The sequence below is a fragment of the Vigna unguiculata genome, chromosome 1 (assembly GCF_004118075.2).
Source record: "Vigna unguiculata cultivar IT97K-499-35 chromosome 1, ASM411807v1, whole genome shotgun sequence".
Lineage (NCBI taxonomy): Eukaryota > Viridiplantae > Streptophyta > Magnoliopsida > Fabales > Fabaceae > Vigna > Vigna unguiculata.
This window is the reverse complement of record NC_040279.1, coordinates 34791291-34806986: the sequence shown is the minus strand read 5'-3', so window position 1 is coordinate 34806986 and position 15696 is coordinate 34791291. Positions and strand designations below refer to the sequence as shown.

General features: G+C 35.0%; 1 protein-coding gene and 1 long non-coding RNA gene across 7 annotated transcripts; both read left to right on the top strand.

The window, feature by feature from the left end:
• The first annotated feature begins 455 nt into the window (after positions 1–455).
• LOC114171555 lies at positions 456–4436 on the top strand. Of its 6 annotated transcripts, none has more exons than XR_003601628.1 (7): positions 456–548; positions 729–1104; positions 1459–1645; positions 1724–1837; positions 1938–2095; positions 2245–2365; positions 3896–4436. It is a non-coding gene; the product is annotated as an uncharacterized LOC114171555 (long non-coding RNA). The 6 variants fall into 6 exon arrangements; XR_003601629.1 differs by having other exon boundaries at positions 729–1153; positions 1489–1645; XR_003601589.1 differs by having other exon boundaries at positions 729–1153.
• Positions 4437–5404: 968 nt separating this feature from the next.
• On the top strand, positions 5405–15631 carry LOC114181275 (probable pectinesterase 15). Its single transcript, XM_028067685.1, is given in 7 exon segments — positions 5405–6416; positions 7435–7606; positions 8090–8117; positions 8120–8295; positions 9500–9655; positions 15100–15194; positions 15279–15631. Coding segments are annotated over 7 exon segments (1260 nt in total). The 5' UTR covers positions 5405–5979; the 3' UTR covers positions 15475–15631.
• The last annotated feature ends 65 nt before the right edge of the window (positions 15632–15696 follow it).

Below are 15696 nucleotides of genomic sequence, written 5' to 3'. Positions count from 1 at the left end.
TAATTTTAGTAGGAATATGACCATAAAATTTATAAATAAGTAAATTGAGTGTTAATTTAAGAGAGACAATATTGCTTCATTTTTACAAAAATTGGATTAAATTGAAACTAAAAACAAATATAGAGACCAAATTGAAGCATTTTGACACGTGACACAATGGTGAAGAGACACATGTAAAAAATAATAAAAAAAATCAAAGATTGACACGGGTTGACTTTAACACCATCTGATCAAATTAACCGTAAGGACTAAATTGAATTATTTTTCTAAAAATGAGAATCAAATTAAGACAACAAAAAATTTGAGAACCAAACTGATATTAGTTGATAAATAAAAAGAAAGAAAAAGTATTTTAACCCTTATTATTATAAACAAATAAACAAACGTATTTCCACTTATCTTTATATTAGAGGCATTTCCATCAATTAAATGTTTAGGTTTATTTGATAAATTTATTTACGATCTGCCATTTACCCTTTCTTCAAACCTCGTCTTCTATTCTATCAGCGAATCTCTAATTTTCTGTCTTCCTCTGTGTGCCTTAGTGAGTGAGTGAAACCAGTGGTTCACTTTCTCCTTCTTTCTTCCTCCTTTCCTTTATCTTCAAATCCAATTAAAATCATGTTGATTTTCATGCTTAATTATGCTCATTTGCTTAATTTATGTCCCCTTTCACTGACCTATGACTCATCTCAATCTCTAATAGATTTATCTGTGCATGGACGCAGTTTGCAGGAATCTGGTACCCTTTACATGGATCAAACTCAGAATGTTTCAGTGGTCAAACTGTTACATCGAGCCAAGAATCTGTCGATTTTGGGTAATTTTTCCAACAAGTGGGATTGAATGTGGATGCTGAGATTGCAGTTGAAAAGGATAAAGGAGAGTGCGAGGAGCTGAGTAAGGAGTCCTCCAAGGTGGCGGTGAGGAATGTGAAGGATAAATGTTGTGATCAGACTGCGGTGAGTGTGTCTGAAGGTGTCAGTGGAGGAACTGGAATCAACAGTGCATTGGGAACTCTGAGGAACAAACTGGAGCTGAAAATGTTGAAGAAAGTTATGGTCAACAGGAAGCCTACGACTGCAAAAGAGCTTTTGGAAACAGGTATTCTTGATGGAGTGACCGTGGCTACATGAGCAGCATTATTACTAAGGTTGTTTTTCACATGCCCTGGGTGAATGAAGAAGATTACATATTGGAAAAGATATAATTAAGAAGTATCTAATTATAAGATTGTAATTGAACTATCAATTTTAGTGTGAAATGCTAGCATGTATTATACATAGAAAATAAATCCAATTGTTAGCGGGGAATATTAGCATGAGTTTAACATGGACACTACCATGTTATAATGTACTTTTACATATCAAAAAAAGACTAATTGAATAATGTAGAATAGAACTTATTGTGTGTAATTGAGTTATGAGGAGAAATTAAGATTTAATACCCTCTTTACAGATAACACTTTGGAGGACTTGTTACCTGCAGGCAGGTAGAGTGAGACATTTATCAATTTAGTCGTATAGTAACAGATATAGTTAGAAAGCTATGCTCTGGTCACTATCTCCTTCATGTAAGAATTCGGGATCTGAAGGATATTTCATGATTATCCTTCTAGCTGGAGCTAGGTGCTCAGTTTCCAAAGGTCTGCTTGGTCCCCACTATGTTTAGAGTCAATTGTTTGATATAATATTTGTTTATTGTTTTGTTTTTCTTATCATAGGAGTTCGGATTAAGAGGAGTAATCAGAGATGGCGGAATATTGTGTTCTAGCTGTCTATGTAATGGACGCAGGACAAGTTAGGATTCTGTCTTTTCATAGCAGTTTGTTTCTATGGTCTGACTTCTGAAACTCTGTTCCATCATTTATTCTCATGCTTAAGTAGCTTATTTATTCCACCTCACCAATTCAAGATCCATGCATGTGAACATTGTAGGAGAGCTGTGCAGTATATTTTGTCTTGAAAATGGGAATATTTTACTTGATCTGTTGAGAGCATGTAGGGGAGCTACCCTACATAATTTGGAGAGATAGTTGAAAATTTTGTTTGTTCTCCACTTGAAGAAAGATACTTTACCTGCAAAAGCTACAAAGGTGAGTTTCGCTTCTGCTATTCAAAGTCATTTGTTTTCTGCTGTTCTGTTTGTCATGCCTATCAAAAGAATATCCTACACGATTAAAATAGACAATGAACTAATGTTTTACTTTCATTGAGTTCTTACTGTTTGTGTTTTTCCTCATAGGATGTTTGATGTTCCTTTTCCTTTCTTCCTTTGTGGAAAGAGTGGGGTCCATTTGCTGATCTTGTGTGGAATCAAAGAGCTCTGAAGAAAGTTCAAATAGCTTGGTTGGCAAAAGAGTTAGGTACTCGTTTTTTCTATTTCAGTTGTTTGTTGTACTTGTGTTTGATGATTTGCATGGAATTTTAGACACAGAAAAGTAAATTATAGTAACCAGGCTAATACAAAAAAAATGAAACATTTTAATTTTTTTACCCTTCTTATTTATGAATTTGGTCTGCTGTTTCTTTTTAACTTACCTTTTAAAACTGAATTATCTTTACCAGTAATCAGTGCATATATGATTCCTGCATCCAGTATGTGAGTTTTTATCATGTCAGTGTAGGCAACTGAGCACACAATTGTGAACATAAATTAATTGCTTTTGTACCAGAGAAGGTTCCCATTTAAAGTTTGAAGACAATTGTAATAACTTAATTTTGCCATTTATTTACTATGCTAGGGCTAGGAATATAATCATATGGAAATGACATAATGTCACAGTTTAATGGAAGTCAAGGCTATTTAAAATGTTGAAACTTGAAGCCATCTGGAAGGTTCAACGACTTGTCTTCTATCTCTTCCCCTTTACCCTCTCTAATTTTGCTTTTACCAGATTTCGGAAGATAATGATCTTTTCTAAATTTGAATATCTTATGTAAAGAACGATTAAAATAAGAGTAAAGAATGCGGAATAATAAGACAGAGATGGAATGCACACCACAATCTAGCAGAATGATAAGCAAAGGAAGATTCGTCACAAAGAGGTCCTCTTTGATAAGAACCCAATCAAAAGGACAGACGCCACAAGCAAAGATAGATAAGTCTAGACGTCACAGTCCAATTAAGGATTGATAAGTCAAGATGCCACGATTGAGATTGATAAGTCTGAAAAAAGTTCACCACAAAAATCCCTGTCTTTGATAAGAATCTACTAATATTGACACCATAAAGATCCCAGTCTTTGATAAGTCAAAGAGATTCGTCATTGGTCTTTGATAAGTTAAAGAAAATTTGTCACAAAGATCACTGTCTTTTATAAGAACCTTGATGTCTAAGTCAAGAACCAAGAGAATATCTCTTTAATAAATTAATTTTATTAATGAGTGAAAGAGTGATTGCAATTGGAGTAGACCTTGGTATTTATAGGCATTAATAGATAAAAAATAAAAAATAAAAATATCAAAAGAAATAAAAAAATAAAAAATATATAAAAAATATCAAAGATATAAAAAATATCAAAGATATCAAAAGATAACAAAAGATATTCAAAAATATCAAGGATATAACAAATATAAAAAATATAACAAATATCAAAAAATAACAAAGATATCAAAAGATAACCAAATATAATAAAAAAAAGGATCATTTACATAATTAAATTTAATTAATAAATTTAATCATACAAATTATTCTTTAATTGTATGATTTTCATGTCTCATTGTCCTTTTAATGCTAAAAGCTCCCTCTCCGGTTCTTCTTTTATATATTCGTTCCTCTCTCATATGTAATTACATGCTCTCAAACATCATGGATCCGTTAATTAATCACGTCTTTTTGTTAATTGTTATGTGTTCTCTCTCTCTGAACTTACATGATGCTAACTGTTATTAAGGTTGTCACAAAGGATGAGCCGTTCAAATACTTCCAAGAATGCCTCTGGCTGTTCCACCCCGCAAGAAAAATTTGTTGAAGATGAAAAAGAAGTTCGTATCTACCTATCTTTTGTCAATCTTGATGTAGTTAGGATAATATGGTTGTCAGTGAACTGTTTACAGCCAAATAATCTTTTCCAGCTGAATTCTAATCAACTTCGATTACTAGTCCCTGGAAAAATATCAAATTCAAAATATAACAAGTCAATAGAAGATAACTAAGAAGTTAGTTCCCTACATCCCTTCACTAATACGTATTTATCTAGGCGTCAATGTTCCGATCCCAAGACATCGTTAGAATTAATCATTATGTATCTGAGTCTGTCACGGTTTTGTCCTTAAAAGGTGTTTTGAATAATGGAAGGTATTTAAATCGTCTTAGACCTCGACTTCTAAGCGATGTGAGACTATTAGATGCTATAGGAAGTTAGTTGTTGATGAAAATGGACAGCATGATGTAACTGAAGTAGCTTATTATAATATCTTTCAAAATTGTATTAACTTATATTTCATACAGAAATAGCTGAAACTTTTTGTTTTAGATGCCTTGAATTTTGTTTCATTATTTACTGAACGGAAGCAGCATGAAGAATATTTTGCTTTGTTGGGTAAATTACGAGATAGTCATCTTGAAAGCAACTGTTATGGTCCTATCTTTGAAAACATACAGAATGTGCAGCTCTGTCTAGTATTTCGAGTGGTGACTGGTACTGTCAATTTTGCCAAAACATGTTCCAGACAGAAAAGTTTGTTGAGCACATTGCCAATGCCGTGGCAGCTGGAAGGGTTGAAGGAGTTGATCCTATTAAACAGATTAACAATAGATAGTCAAAGACATCGAAGCTGAGCTTAGGGGTGTGCTTTAAACGGATGAGTAGTTTTTTTTTTTTTTTCAACACATTCTTACCAATTTACTGTTACCAATAGCTATCAGGCTATAATGGTTTAAGAAGACTAAAGTCTAACCATTTGATACTTTTCAGTACCTATTATTTCATATCATAGGATTATTTTAAATGATTATATTTTACTATGCATAAATGAATTTGGGTAATTTCATATCATCAATATAAATCCCAAAATTAAATTATTCATTATTATTTTTATAGTTTTTTTTTCACTAATTCTTTTAATCTAACGAGCTTAAATTGTTAAATGGAAATAAACTGAAAAAATGTTTATGAATTTATCTTCTTTAGTTATTCTGCTACTTTATCACTCACTCATCCAATCTTTATATTTTATTTAACTTTTTAATTGTCTCATTTCCGTTATTCTCAATGGCTTCATAAATTCAAATATAACTAGTAACTTTTATCTTAAGATTTTATACAAATTAAGATTAACATGAAAAATAATTACAAAGACCTGGAATTCCTACGAGCCAAGTATTAATTAATAACAAGTAATACAAGACACAAGTCCAAGAGGGGTGATTGCAGCAGATTCAATTCGAAGTATCTGCAATAGAAAAAAAGTGCATTCTAAGATAAGAAGCCAACTTCACTGCTCTGGAATCAAACAAAATAATCTTGTTCATGCACAGTCTCACTCACACCAACCCAGTACTGAATGAACCTGCATTTATTTTATCCTTGACTTCATTTTTTATCCATTTTCGATCTTTGTGCAATTACTTGGCGTGTCCATCTTCCAATCTCTATTACTGAACATCTTTATTTTACCATCAATTTTCTCAATAAAGATAACAGAATTTTTTTTACACCTATAACTATTCTTTACTACTTTTTTCTCCCTCTTTTTCTTCAGAAATACAAAATAAAAATTTTCAAATGATAATCGATGCCAAATAACATTTTTTGGATCCATAATGCTTTAAGAAACAGACTCTAGTATAATCTCTGCAAGCCTAACTAGACATGACACAACTCCACACGAACATTTCTTACCTCCCACTCCAATCAAGCATCACTAGCAAACCCTTTTCACATGCACATAATACAAGCATTCCTCACTCTCCCCTCAACCCCAAACCCTTTTTTAGCTCAATAACAAACATAAACTAACCATTTCACAAAGCTAAATGATGGTATTCAACAGAAACCTCTTCTGGCTTTCTGCCTCTGTCATTTTTCTCTTTTCTATCTCTTTTGTTCTTCATTCCACTTCACCTTCCCCCAGAGATAACATATCCATTAGTCCTCAACATACTTTCAGTTTCCCACTTGGTATATTTAGCAAGATTATAAAGCTTAGTGGCGTTCAAGACTTGGTATCTCTGATAACAAGTATAACTAGGAGGAGACATCATCATCATCATCACCACCACCATCATCATAAGGAAAAATGTGAAGGGGCCAAGTGGGATTCCAGGCTTATTCAAGACTATAACGTGAGTCTTGTTTTCACGGTTGATTTGAAGGGTTGTGCTAACTTCAGCAGCGTTCAAAAAGCTGTTGATGCTGTTCCTGAATCTTGCTCTGATACCACCCTTATCATAATCGATTCTGGTACATACAGGTCCTTATTCTCTCTCTCACTTTTTTCTTCATCCTTTCTGCCTCATCACCTTCACTTTACTTTTTCTTTCATCTGTTAAACCAGACACCTAGTTCAAGTCAATCATGAATCCAAAAAAACAAATCAATGATTCTGTATTACATCTCAGAAACTCTCTTAGTCTTCTTAGACTGAAGGGTAAATGATTCAAAGGTTGTCTTATGTTCAAAAATTAATTTTGGTAAGAATGGAGGCTGTGAAGGATCAAATTTTAGATGACTTGGTCGTAAAGGTGCTTATTCCATGCCATGAACTGTTATGCATATTAGGTGGAGCAAACTCTATCTCACATCACTAACACTAACTCCACCAACTGTTATGCATATTCTTGTTTATAAGGTTCCACTCTTACAAGAATCAGCCATTAATATCCGTTGAGTTAGTATATAAAGGTTCTCAAGGAATAAAAAATTTAATTATAGTAATTCATTGTTTTTAAGTCGTCAAAATAAAAAAATATTAAAGTAATTATTTATAAAAATCTTGCCTAGGAACAAAACTATCGTAAAAAGTGGTGTAATTAAGATTACTTATAGATAATGCAGTGAACATAAAAATGAAAGAATAACGGATGATCGTTAGTGTTTTCATTCAAAGTTATAGGACATGACTAGACGTGTCTGGCTATATATAATTATAGCGTTTTTGTTTTCACACTTCAATCCCTATTTTAGAAAAATATTTAGCAATATAACAAAAATCCTTGAAAACCAAAACCTATTTATATATGCAATAATCTATCTAGAAGAGTGAAGTTGAAAATTTAGCATATATAAAATTGTTTTACATTATATAGTTTATTTCTACTTTATTATATATAGTAATATTATTGATATTTTTAATAATCATTTCAAAATTCGAATAAATATATAAGATAACTTATAATTAATTACTTAAGGATCTAATTTTTGCACAAAATAAACTTCAATTAGTAGCTGTATCTCACTTCAAATATTTGATAAGTTGTTACAAATCACAGGGAGAAGGTAACAGTGCAAGCCAACAAAACAAACTTAATAATTCAAGGTCAAGGGTATCTGAATACAATCATAGAATGGAACGACACCGCCAATTCCACCGGCGGTACTTCCTACAGCTACTCCTTTGCCATTTTTTCTCCTAAGTTCACTGCTTACAACATCAGCTTTAAAGTAAGTACGCATGCATCATGTTACTTTTTATCAACGATAATTTAAATGTCAATTTAAGTCCTATATAAAAATAATAAAATTAAACATTATATAAGAAAAAACTCATAAATTTAATGTTTCAAGATTTTAGATTAAAAATGATGTTAATTTCTATTGAAAGTTTCACATCAACTTAAGATAAGGTCAATTCATAATTTATAAGTGAGGTGCAAACCTTACCTTACAAGTTAGTTTTGTGGGGTTGAGTTAAGCTTAAAATTCACTTCTAACATGGTATCAGAGCCAAGTTAGAGCCTATCCTAACGAACTTGCTTAGATATTTTGTTTCACCCGATATCGGACCGTCAACGGACCACCCACTAATTTCTAATTTCTTATGTGGATTGAATTGATGTTACTTATATATAATCTCTTCATTAAGAATATTTCTGGGATATTATGGCCATGTGATCTGAGATTTTTACAATTTGATTCTCTGAAAAGAACACGGCTCCTCCACCGTTACCAGGAGCGGTGGGGCACAAGCAGTGGCATTGAGAGTTACCGGTGATCAAGCAGCTTTCTATGGATGTGGATTTTATGGTGCGCAGGATACACTGAATGATGATGGTGGAAGACATTATTTTAAAGAATGCTTAATCCAAGGATCCATTGATTTCATATTTGGAAATGGTAGATCACTTTATGAGGTAAACAAACAAAACTTTCTTCGCTTTAAATTAAAGTATGTATGTCTTGTCTATCGCAATTCATTTCCAAATACATGACATTGCTTAAGGTTTTGGATTCTCTCCTATTCACAAGAATCCGTTAGGTAATGTTATTCTACCATATGTTTGCCTTCTTCGGGATATATTTATATAGTTTAGTGATAATAAAGGTGTCATACTATCAAATTAATTTTTAATCTTTATAGAAATAACTATTGCTGTTTTATCGTTTTGGTTCTGGATCAGGCTGACCCATCAAACAGAAATGGGTCAATAATCACAATCCATCTTTTATAAGACGGTCTAACGGGTCGGGTCAATTGATCCGTACAGTTTTTTTATTTTATTTTATTTTTTTAAAAAAAATTTAATTTGTTCTCAAATTTTTTAATTTTTTAAATTTGTTTATATATATATATATATATATATTATTAAAGTCATATTTAATCAAATAAAATATTTGTAAACTTTTAATTGATTAGTTAGTATTTTTAATTAGATAAGTTAAAATAATTATTAAATTTAAATATTAAATTATTCAATTATAACTAATAATTCAAACTTAATTTGTATGGGTTAATGATTTAAATTACAATACTACTATATATATTTATACATTAAAATATATAATATAAAAATTAATCTTTTTAATTATTTTTATTTTATTTTATTTTTTTAAAACAAATCAACGGGTCAGGACGAGCTGACCTGTATTTTGACCCGTCAAGTTGACGGACTAGACGGAACGGGTCAGAACGGACTGGTAGGTTAAAATCTTCAACCCAACCCGTTCTTTTTTACACGGGCTGATGGACCGGCTTGTTGGACCCAGCCCGTTTTACCACCCATACTATTTTGTTTTCACATGATATACATTTAAAAACATTACACGTTACAACCATTTTTTTTTTCCTTTTGTATTTTGTATATGAGATATATACAAGGAAAAGTGGATGCGTATATATTCAAGAAAAATAATATTATAATTCGAATATTTTGATTCTATTTTTTAGGTTTTAGTATGACTTAATATGAGTTATTGATTCTTTTAAAAGAAAAGACAACATTGACACGTTAATTAATTAAAGATACTAAGTGACTTTAAAAAGTAAAGGATGTATCTCATTTTCTTGTATATAGTTGGGAAAAGATAGGAATTAAATTGTGACAGTGAGAGGTGCAGGATTGTAGCATAAACTGTGTAGCAAAAGCAGAGAAGGAAGAGATTAGCGGGTCGATCACTGCTCAAGGGAGACAATCGATGGATGAAGAAAGTGGTTTTTCGTTTGTGAATTGTATCATCGTTGGGAGTGGAAGAGTGTGGCTTGGAAGAGCTTGGGGACTGTTGGGTATTGGGCTCCCTTCCTATGTGGAGAAAAGGCCCAAAATTTGAGAAGCCCATGTCTCACTTAAACCTAGTGGAGAGGAGGCTATAAAATAAAGAGAGAGGCAGAACAATAGAGTCAGAATACACTGAAAGCCCTAACACATAGAGGGAGAGGTAGAGGGAAAATTCTGTTCACGTTTTTCATAGAGCTGTCGCAGTAAATTCGGCGCTGCGGATTCGTTCACCGTTGGATCGGGCTGAAATTTTTACAGCAGGTTCGGAACTCATTGCTCTTCATTCTGACCGGTCGGATCTTTGATACGAGGTCTGAGTTGGGAGATATTAATTTCGCACTGCAGCAGTGATTTGTAGAGGTTTTCCTCTCTTGTTCTTCTCTATTTGAAAGCTTTGTTGCTTTGTTATTTGGTTGGGTGTTGGCACTAATTTGTGCTATTGATTAAGACTCTTTTGTACTCTTGTTGATCATAGTGAAGCTATTTCTTTGGTCTGGACGACTCGTGGTTTTTACCCTTGATTTGAGGGGTTTTCCACGTTAAAAATCTTGGTGCCTTTATTTGTGCTTTTGGTGATTTATTATTGCTGCTCTTTGATTATTGCTCCTCATAGATTCTTGCAAGTTAGGGGAAATTATATCCGCTGCATTCTCTGGTATATTGTTTGTTATTGTTTTCCCCATCAGAGTGGCATCAGAGCTCTTGGTTGGGCTATATTTACTTGCTTGAATGATGGAGGCAAATGCAAAGATGGTTGCTTTGAATGGTACAAATTATCATTTGTGGAAGGGCAAGATGAAAGATTTATTATTTGTCAAGAAATTGCATCTTCCGGTCTTTGCTACACAGAAGCCAGATTCTATGTCTGAAGAAGAATGGGACTTTGAGCACCAACAGGTATGTGGTTTTATTCGGCAATATGTTGAAGATAATGTTTATAATCATATTGCTAATGAGACACATGCCAGAGCTTTGTGGGAGAAGATTGAGTCTTTGTATGCTTCTAAGTCGGGCAATAATAAATTGTATTTGTTAAATTGCTTGATGAATTTGAGGTACAGGGAGAATTCTTCTATTTCTGATCACTTAAATGAGTTTCAAGGGCTCCTAGATCAATTGTCAGGAATGGGCATAAAGTTTGATGACGAAGTTATGGGATTATGGTTGCTTAATACTCTACCAGAGTCTTGGGAGGTATTTCGGGTTTCAATTACGAACTCTGCCTCGAATGGTGTTGTTTCTTTTCAGATGGCAAAGAGCGGTGCTCTTAATGAAGAGATGAGAAGGAAGGCACATGGTTCTTCATCTCAGTCTGAGATGCTTGTTACAGAAGCTAGGGGGAGAAGTCAGAAAAAGGAACATAAAGGTGGTAGAGAGAAGAGTAGGAGCAAGTCCAAGTCAAGATACAAGAATTTAGAGTGCCATTTTTGTCATAAAACTGGCACATTCAGAAATACTGTTTTAAGTGGAAAAAGGAGAACAAAGACAAGAAGGGCAAACAGAGAGAGAATGATCATGATGATGATGATCGTGTCACTACTGCTACAGATGGTGATCTTGTTCTTCTTCGTGACTTTGAGTCCGTTAATCTTGTATCTGATGAGAGCATGTGGATTATTGATAGTGGTGCTACACTGCATGTTACACCTAGGAAGGAGTTCTTCACATCTTACACTTCTGGTGATTTTGGAGTGTTGAAGATGGGTAATGATGGTGAGTCTAAAGTGATTGGTGTTGGTGATGTTTGCCTGCAAACCAACATGGGAGTGCAGTTGTTGCTTAAAGGAGTCAAACATGCTCCGGATGTCCGTTTTAATTTAATCTCTGTGCAGTTGCTTGATGATTGTGGTTATGACAATCACTTTGGTTCTAGTAAATGGAAGCTCACTAAAGGTAACTTGGTTATGGCCAGAGGGGAGAAACAATCTAAATTGTATTGGACTAAAGCTTTGGTTGCTAAAGACAGTGTGAATGCTATGTATATGGAGGCATCTTTGTGGCACCGGAGGCTTGGTCATATAAGTGAGAAAGGGCTTAACTGCTTAGCTAAAAAGGATGTGCTTATGGGATTGAGAAATGCAGAATTGGAGAAATGTTCTCATTGCATGGCTGGTAAACAAACCAGAGTATCTTTTAAGAAGCATCCACCCTCAAGGAAGTCAGAATTGCTTGAATTGGTGCATTCTGACGTTTGTGGCCCATTAAAGGTAAAGTCATTTAGTGGTGCACTTTACTTTGTTACTTTTATTGATGATTGTTCCAGGAAGCTATGGGTCTATGCTCTTCAGCGGAAAGGTCAAGTACTTGAAAAGTTCAAGGAATTTCATGCTATGGTTGAGAGGCAATCAGGCAAGAAGCTGAAATGCATCCGTAGTGATAATGGTGGTGAGTACCGTGGACCTTTTGATGTTTATTGCAGGCAGCATGGTATTAGACACGAGAAGACTCCTCCTAAAACTCCTCAGTTGAATGGTCTAGCGGAGAGGATGAACAGGACCTTGGTTGAAAGGGTTACATGTATGCTTTCAGAAGCAAAGTTGCCTAAGCACTTTTGGGGAGAGGCATTGCTTGCAGCTGTGCATGTTATTAATCTCAGTCCCGCAGTTGCTTTGAATACTGAGGTGCCAGACAAAATTTGGTTTGGTAAGAATGTTAGCTATGATCATTTGCGTGTCTTTGGTTGCAGGGCATTTGTTCATGTTCCTAAGGATGAAAGATCCAAGTTAGATAAAAAGACAAGGCAATGTATCTTTATTGGCTATGGTGAGGATGAATTTGGCTACAGGTTTTATGATCCTGTTGAGAAGAAGCTTGTTAGAAGCCGTGATGTACAATTCATGGAAGACCAGACCATTGAAGACATTGATAAGGTGGAGAAGACCACACCCGAGAAAGATAGTAATCTCACTGATGGTAATCCGATGAGGTTGCCCGCTCACAATTTGGAGAATGTTGAAACGGAAGCTCAAGACAATGAGCAACATGGTGATGTTGATGATCAACAGTTTGGAAGTGGAGTAGAGGTTCCAATTGATGATGCTCAAGAGGAACATGATGATGATGACGATCTTGGTGATATACCTGAATCACCTCAAGTCCAACTCAGGAGGTCTAATAGACAAAAACAACCTTCTACAAGGTATTCCTGTGATGAGTACATAACCTTGACTGACGGTGGAGAACCTGAGTGTTTTGAAGAGGCTTTGGATAGTGAAGAGAAGAAACAGTGGCTGGATGCAATGCAAGATGAGATGAAATCTTTGCATGATAATCACACTTACGACTTGGTGAAATTGCCTAAGGGCAAAAGGGCATTGGAAACTAGGTGGATTTTCAGGGTGAAACAAGATTCAAATTCTACGCTTCCAAGGTACAAGGCCAGATTAGTGGTGAAAGGTTTCAGACAGAAAAAGGGTGTTGATTTCAATGAGATTTTCTCACCTGTGGTGAAAATGTCATCCATCAGAACTGTGCTAAGTTTAGCTGCTACTCTTGATTTGGAGGTTGAGCAGATGGATGTGAAGACAGCTTTCCTTCATGGTAATTTGGAGGAAGAGATATACATGAAGCAACCTGATGGTTTTCTTGTTAAAGGCAAGGAAGATTATGTGTGTAGACTAAGGAAGAGTCTATACGGTTTGAAGCAGGCTCCAAGGCAGTGGTATAAGAAGTTTGAGTCTTTTATGTGTGAGCAGGGTTACATGAAGACTACTTCTGATCATTGTGTCTTTGTTAAAAGTTTTTCTAATGATGACTTTATTATCCTGTTATTATATGTTGATGACATGCTTATTGTTGGAAAGATATTTCCAAAATTGACAGGTTAAAGAAGACACTTGGCGAGTCTTTTGCCATGAAAGACTTGGGAGCTGCTAAAAGGATTCTTGGCATACATATCTCACGTGATAGGAGAGAAAAGAAGATTTATCTATCACAAGAGCAATACATTAGGAAGGTGTTGCAGAGATTCCAGATGGAAAATGCTAAAGCTGTGAGTACTCCTCTTGCTACTCATTTTAAACTGAGTGTTAAACAGAGTCCTTCAAATGAAGTTGAGAAGACCAATATGAGTAGAGTTCCTTATGCATCTGCGGTGGGCAGTTTGATGTATGCGATGGTGTGTACAAGACCAGATATTGCACATGCTGTTGGTACAGTTAGTCGATTTTTGTCAAACCCAGGTAGAGAGCATTGGAATGCTGTGAAATGGATTTTGAGGTATCTTCATGGTACAGTTGATATGAAGCTTTGTTTTGGAGGTGATAAACCTACTTTGATGGGTTACTCAGACTCAGATATGGCTGGGGATATTGATTCCAGAAAGTCCACTTCGGGCTATTTGATAAAGTTTGCAGGGGAGCTGTGGCTTGGCAATCAAGACTACAAAGGTGTGTAGCGTTGTCTACTACAGAAGCAGAGTTCATTGCTATTACTGAAGCATGCAAGGAGGTGTTATGGTTGAAGAAATTCTTGCAGGAGCTTGGTTTTAGGCAAGATAACTATTCATTGTTTGTTGATAGCCAAAGTGCTATCCATCTTGGTAAGAATCCAACTTTTCATTCTAGATCCAAACATATTGATGTGAGGTATCATTGGATACGTGATGCTTTGGATGCTAAGTTGTTGGAGTTGAAAAAGGTTCATACAGATGATAATGGTGCTGATATGATGACTAAAGCATTGCCAAGAGGAAAGTTTGAAGTTTGTTGTGAGATCGCCGGTTTGGCGGTTATCTCCACATAGTTGTGAGGGGGAGATTTGTTGGGTATTGGGCTCCCTTCCTATGTGGAGAAAAGGCCCAAAATTTGAGAAGCCCATGTCTCACTTAAACCTAGTGGAGAGGAGGCTATAAAATAAAGAGAGAGGCAGAACAATAGAGTCAGAATACACTGAAAGCCCTAACACATAGAGGGAGAGGTAGAGGGAAAATTCTGTTCACGTTTTTCATAGAGCTGTCGCAGTAAATTCGGCGCTGCGGATTCGTTCACCGTTGGATCGGGCTGAAATTTTTACAGCAGGTTCGGAACTCATTGCTCTTCATTCTGACCGGTCGGATCTTTGATACGAGGTCTGAGTTGGGAGATATTAATTTCGCACTGCAGCAGTGATTTGTAGAGGTTTTCCTCTCTTGTTCTTCTCTATTTGAAAGCTTTGTTGCTTTGTTATTTGGTTGGGTGTTGGCACTAATTTGTGCTATTGATTAAGACTCTTTTGTACTCTTGTTGATCATAGTGAAGCTATTTCTTTGGTCTGGACGACTCGTGGTTTTTACCCTTGATTTGAGGGGTTTTCCACGTTAAAAATCTTGGTGCCTTTATTTGTGCTTTTGGTGTTTATTATTGCTGCTCTTTGATTATTGCTCCTCATAGATTCTTGCAAGTTAGGGGAAATTATATCCGCTGCATTCTCTGGTATATTGTTTGTTATTGTTTTCCCCATCAGGGACCCTTTGCCACTGTCATCTTCTCAACGACATACATGTCTGATGTGGTAGCACCAGAAGGATGGAATGATTGGAGAGATCCCTCGAGAGACCGGTACATACATATGAATGTCTTCTTCTTCTTAATTTATGTCTTCACTTTCAACCATGATTCACTGTCTCATTTTCTCTCACACAGGAGCGTGTTCTTTGGGGAGTACAGTTGCCATGGAGCTGGAGCAAATTATGCCTCCAGAGTCTCTTATGCTAAGCAACTCAAGGATTACGAAGCAAACTCCTACATGGATATTTCCTACATTGACGGAAATGATTGGCTTCTTAATTATCGTCGTAGCTATGTTAATCCTTCATATATATCTAATGCCAAACTATAAACCTCAACTCAGATGCATGATTAGGGTTTGGGAACAAAACAAGTTTCTTTTCTTTTTTGTTGATCCAGCCGTTCATAATTGATGAGTAAATTTTACGTCACTTCAAATTAAACCAAAGTTGGAAAGGGAAATAACAAAGTATTCAACCCGTGTAAAATATTCTCTTAATATATATTAAAGTTCATTTTATTTTATCAGTTTAATTAAATTTCAAGTTTTTCG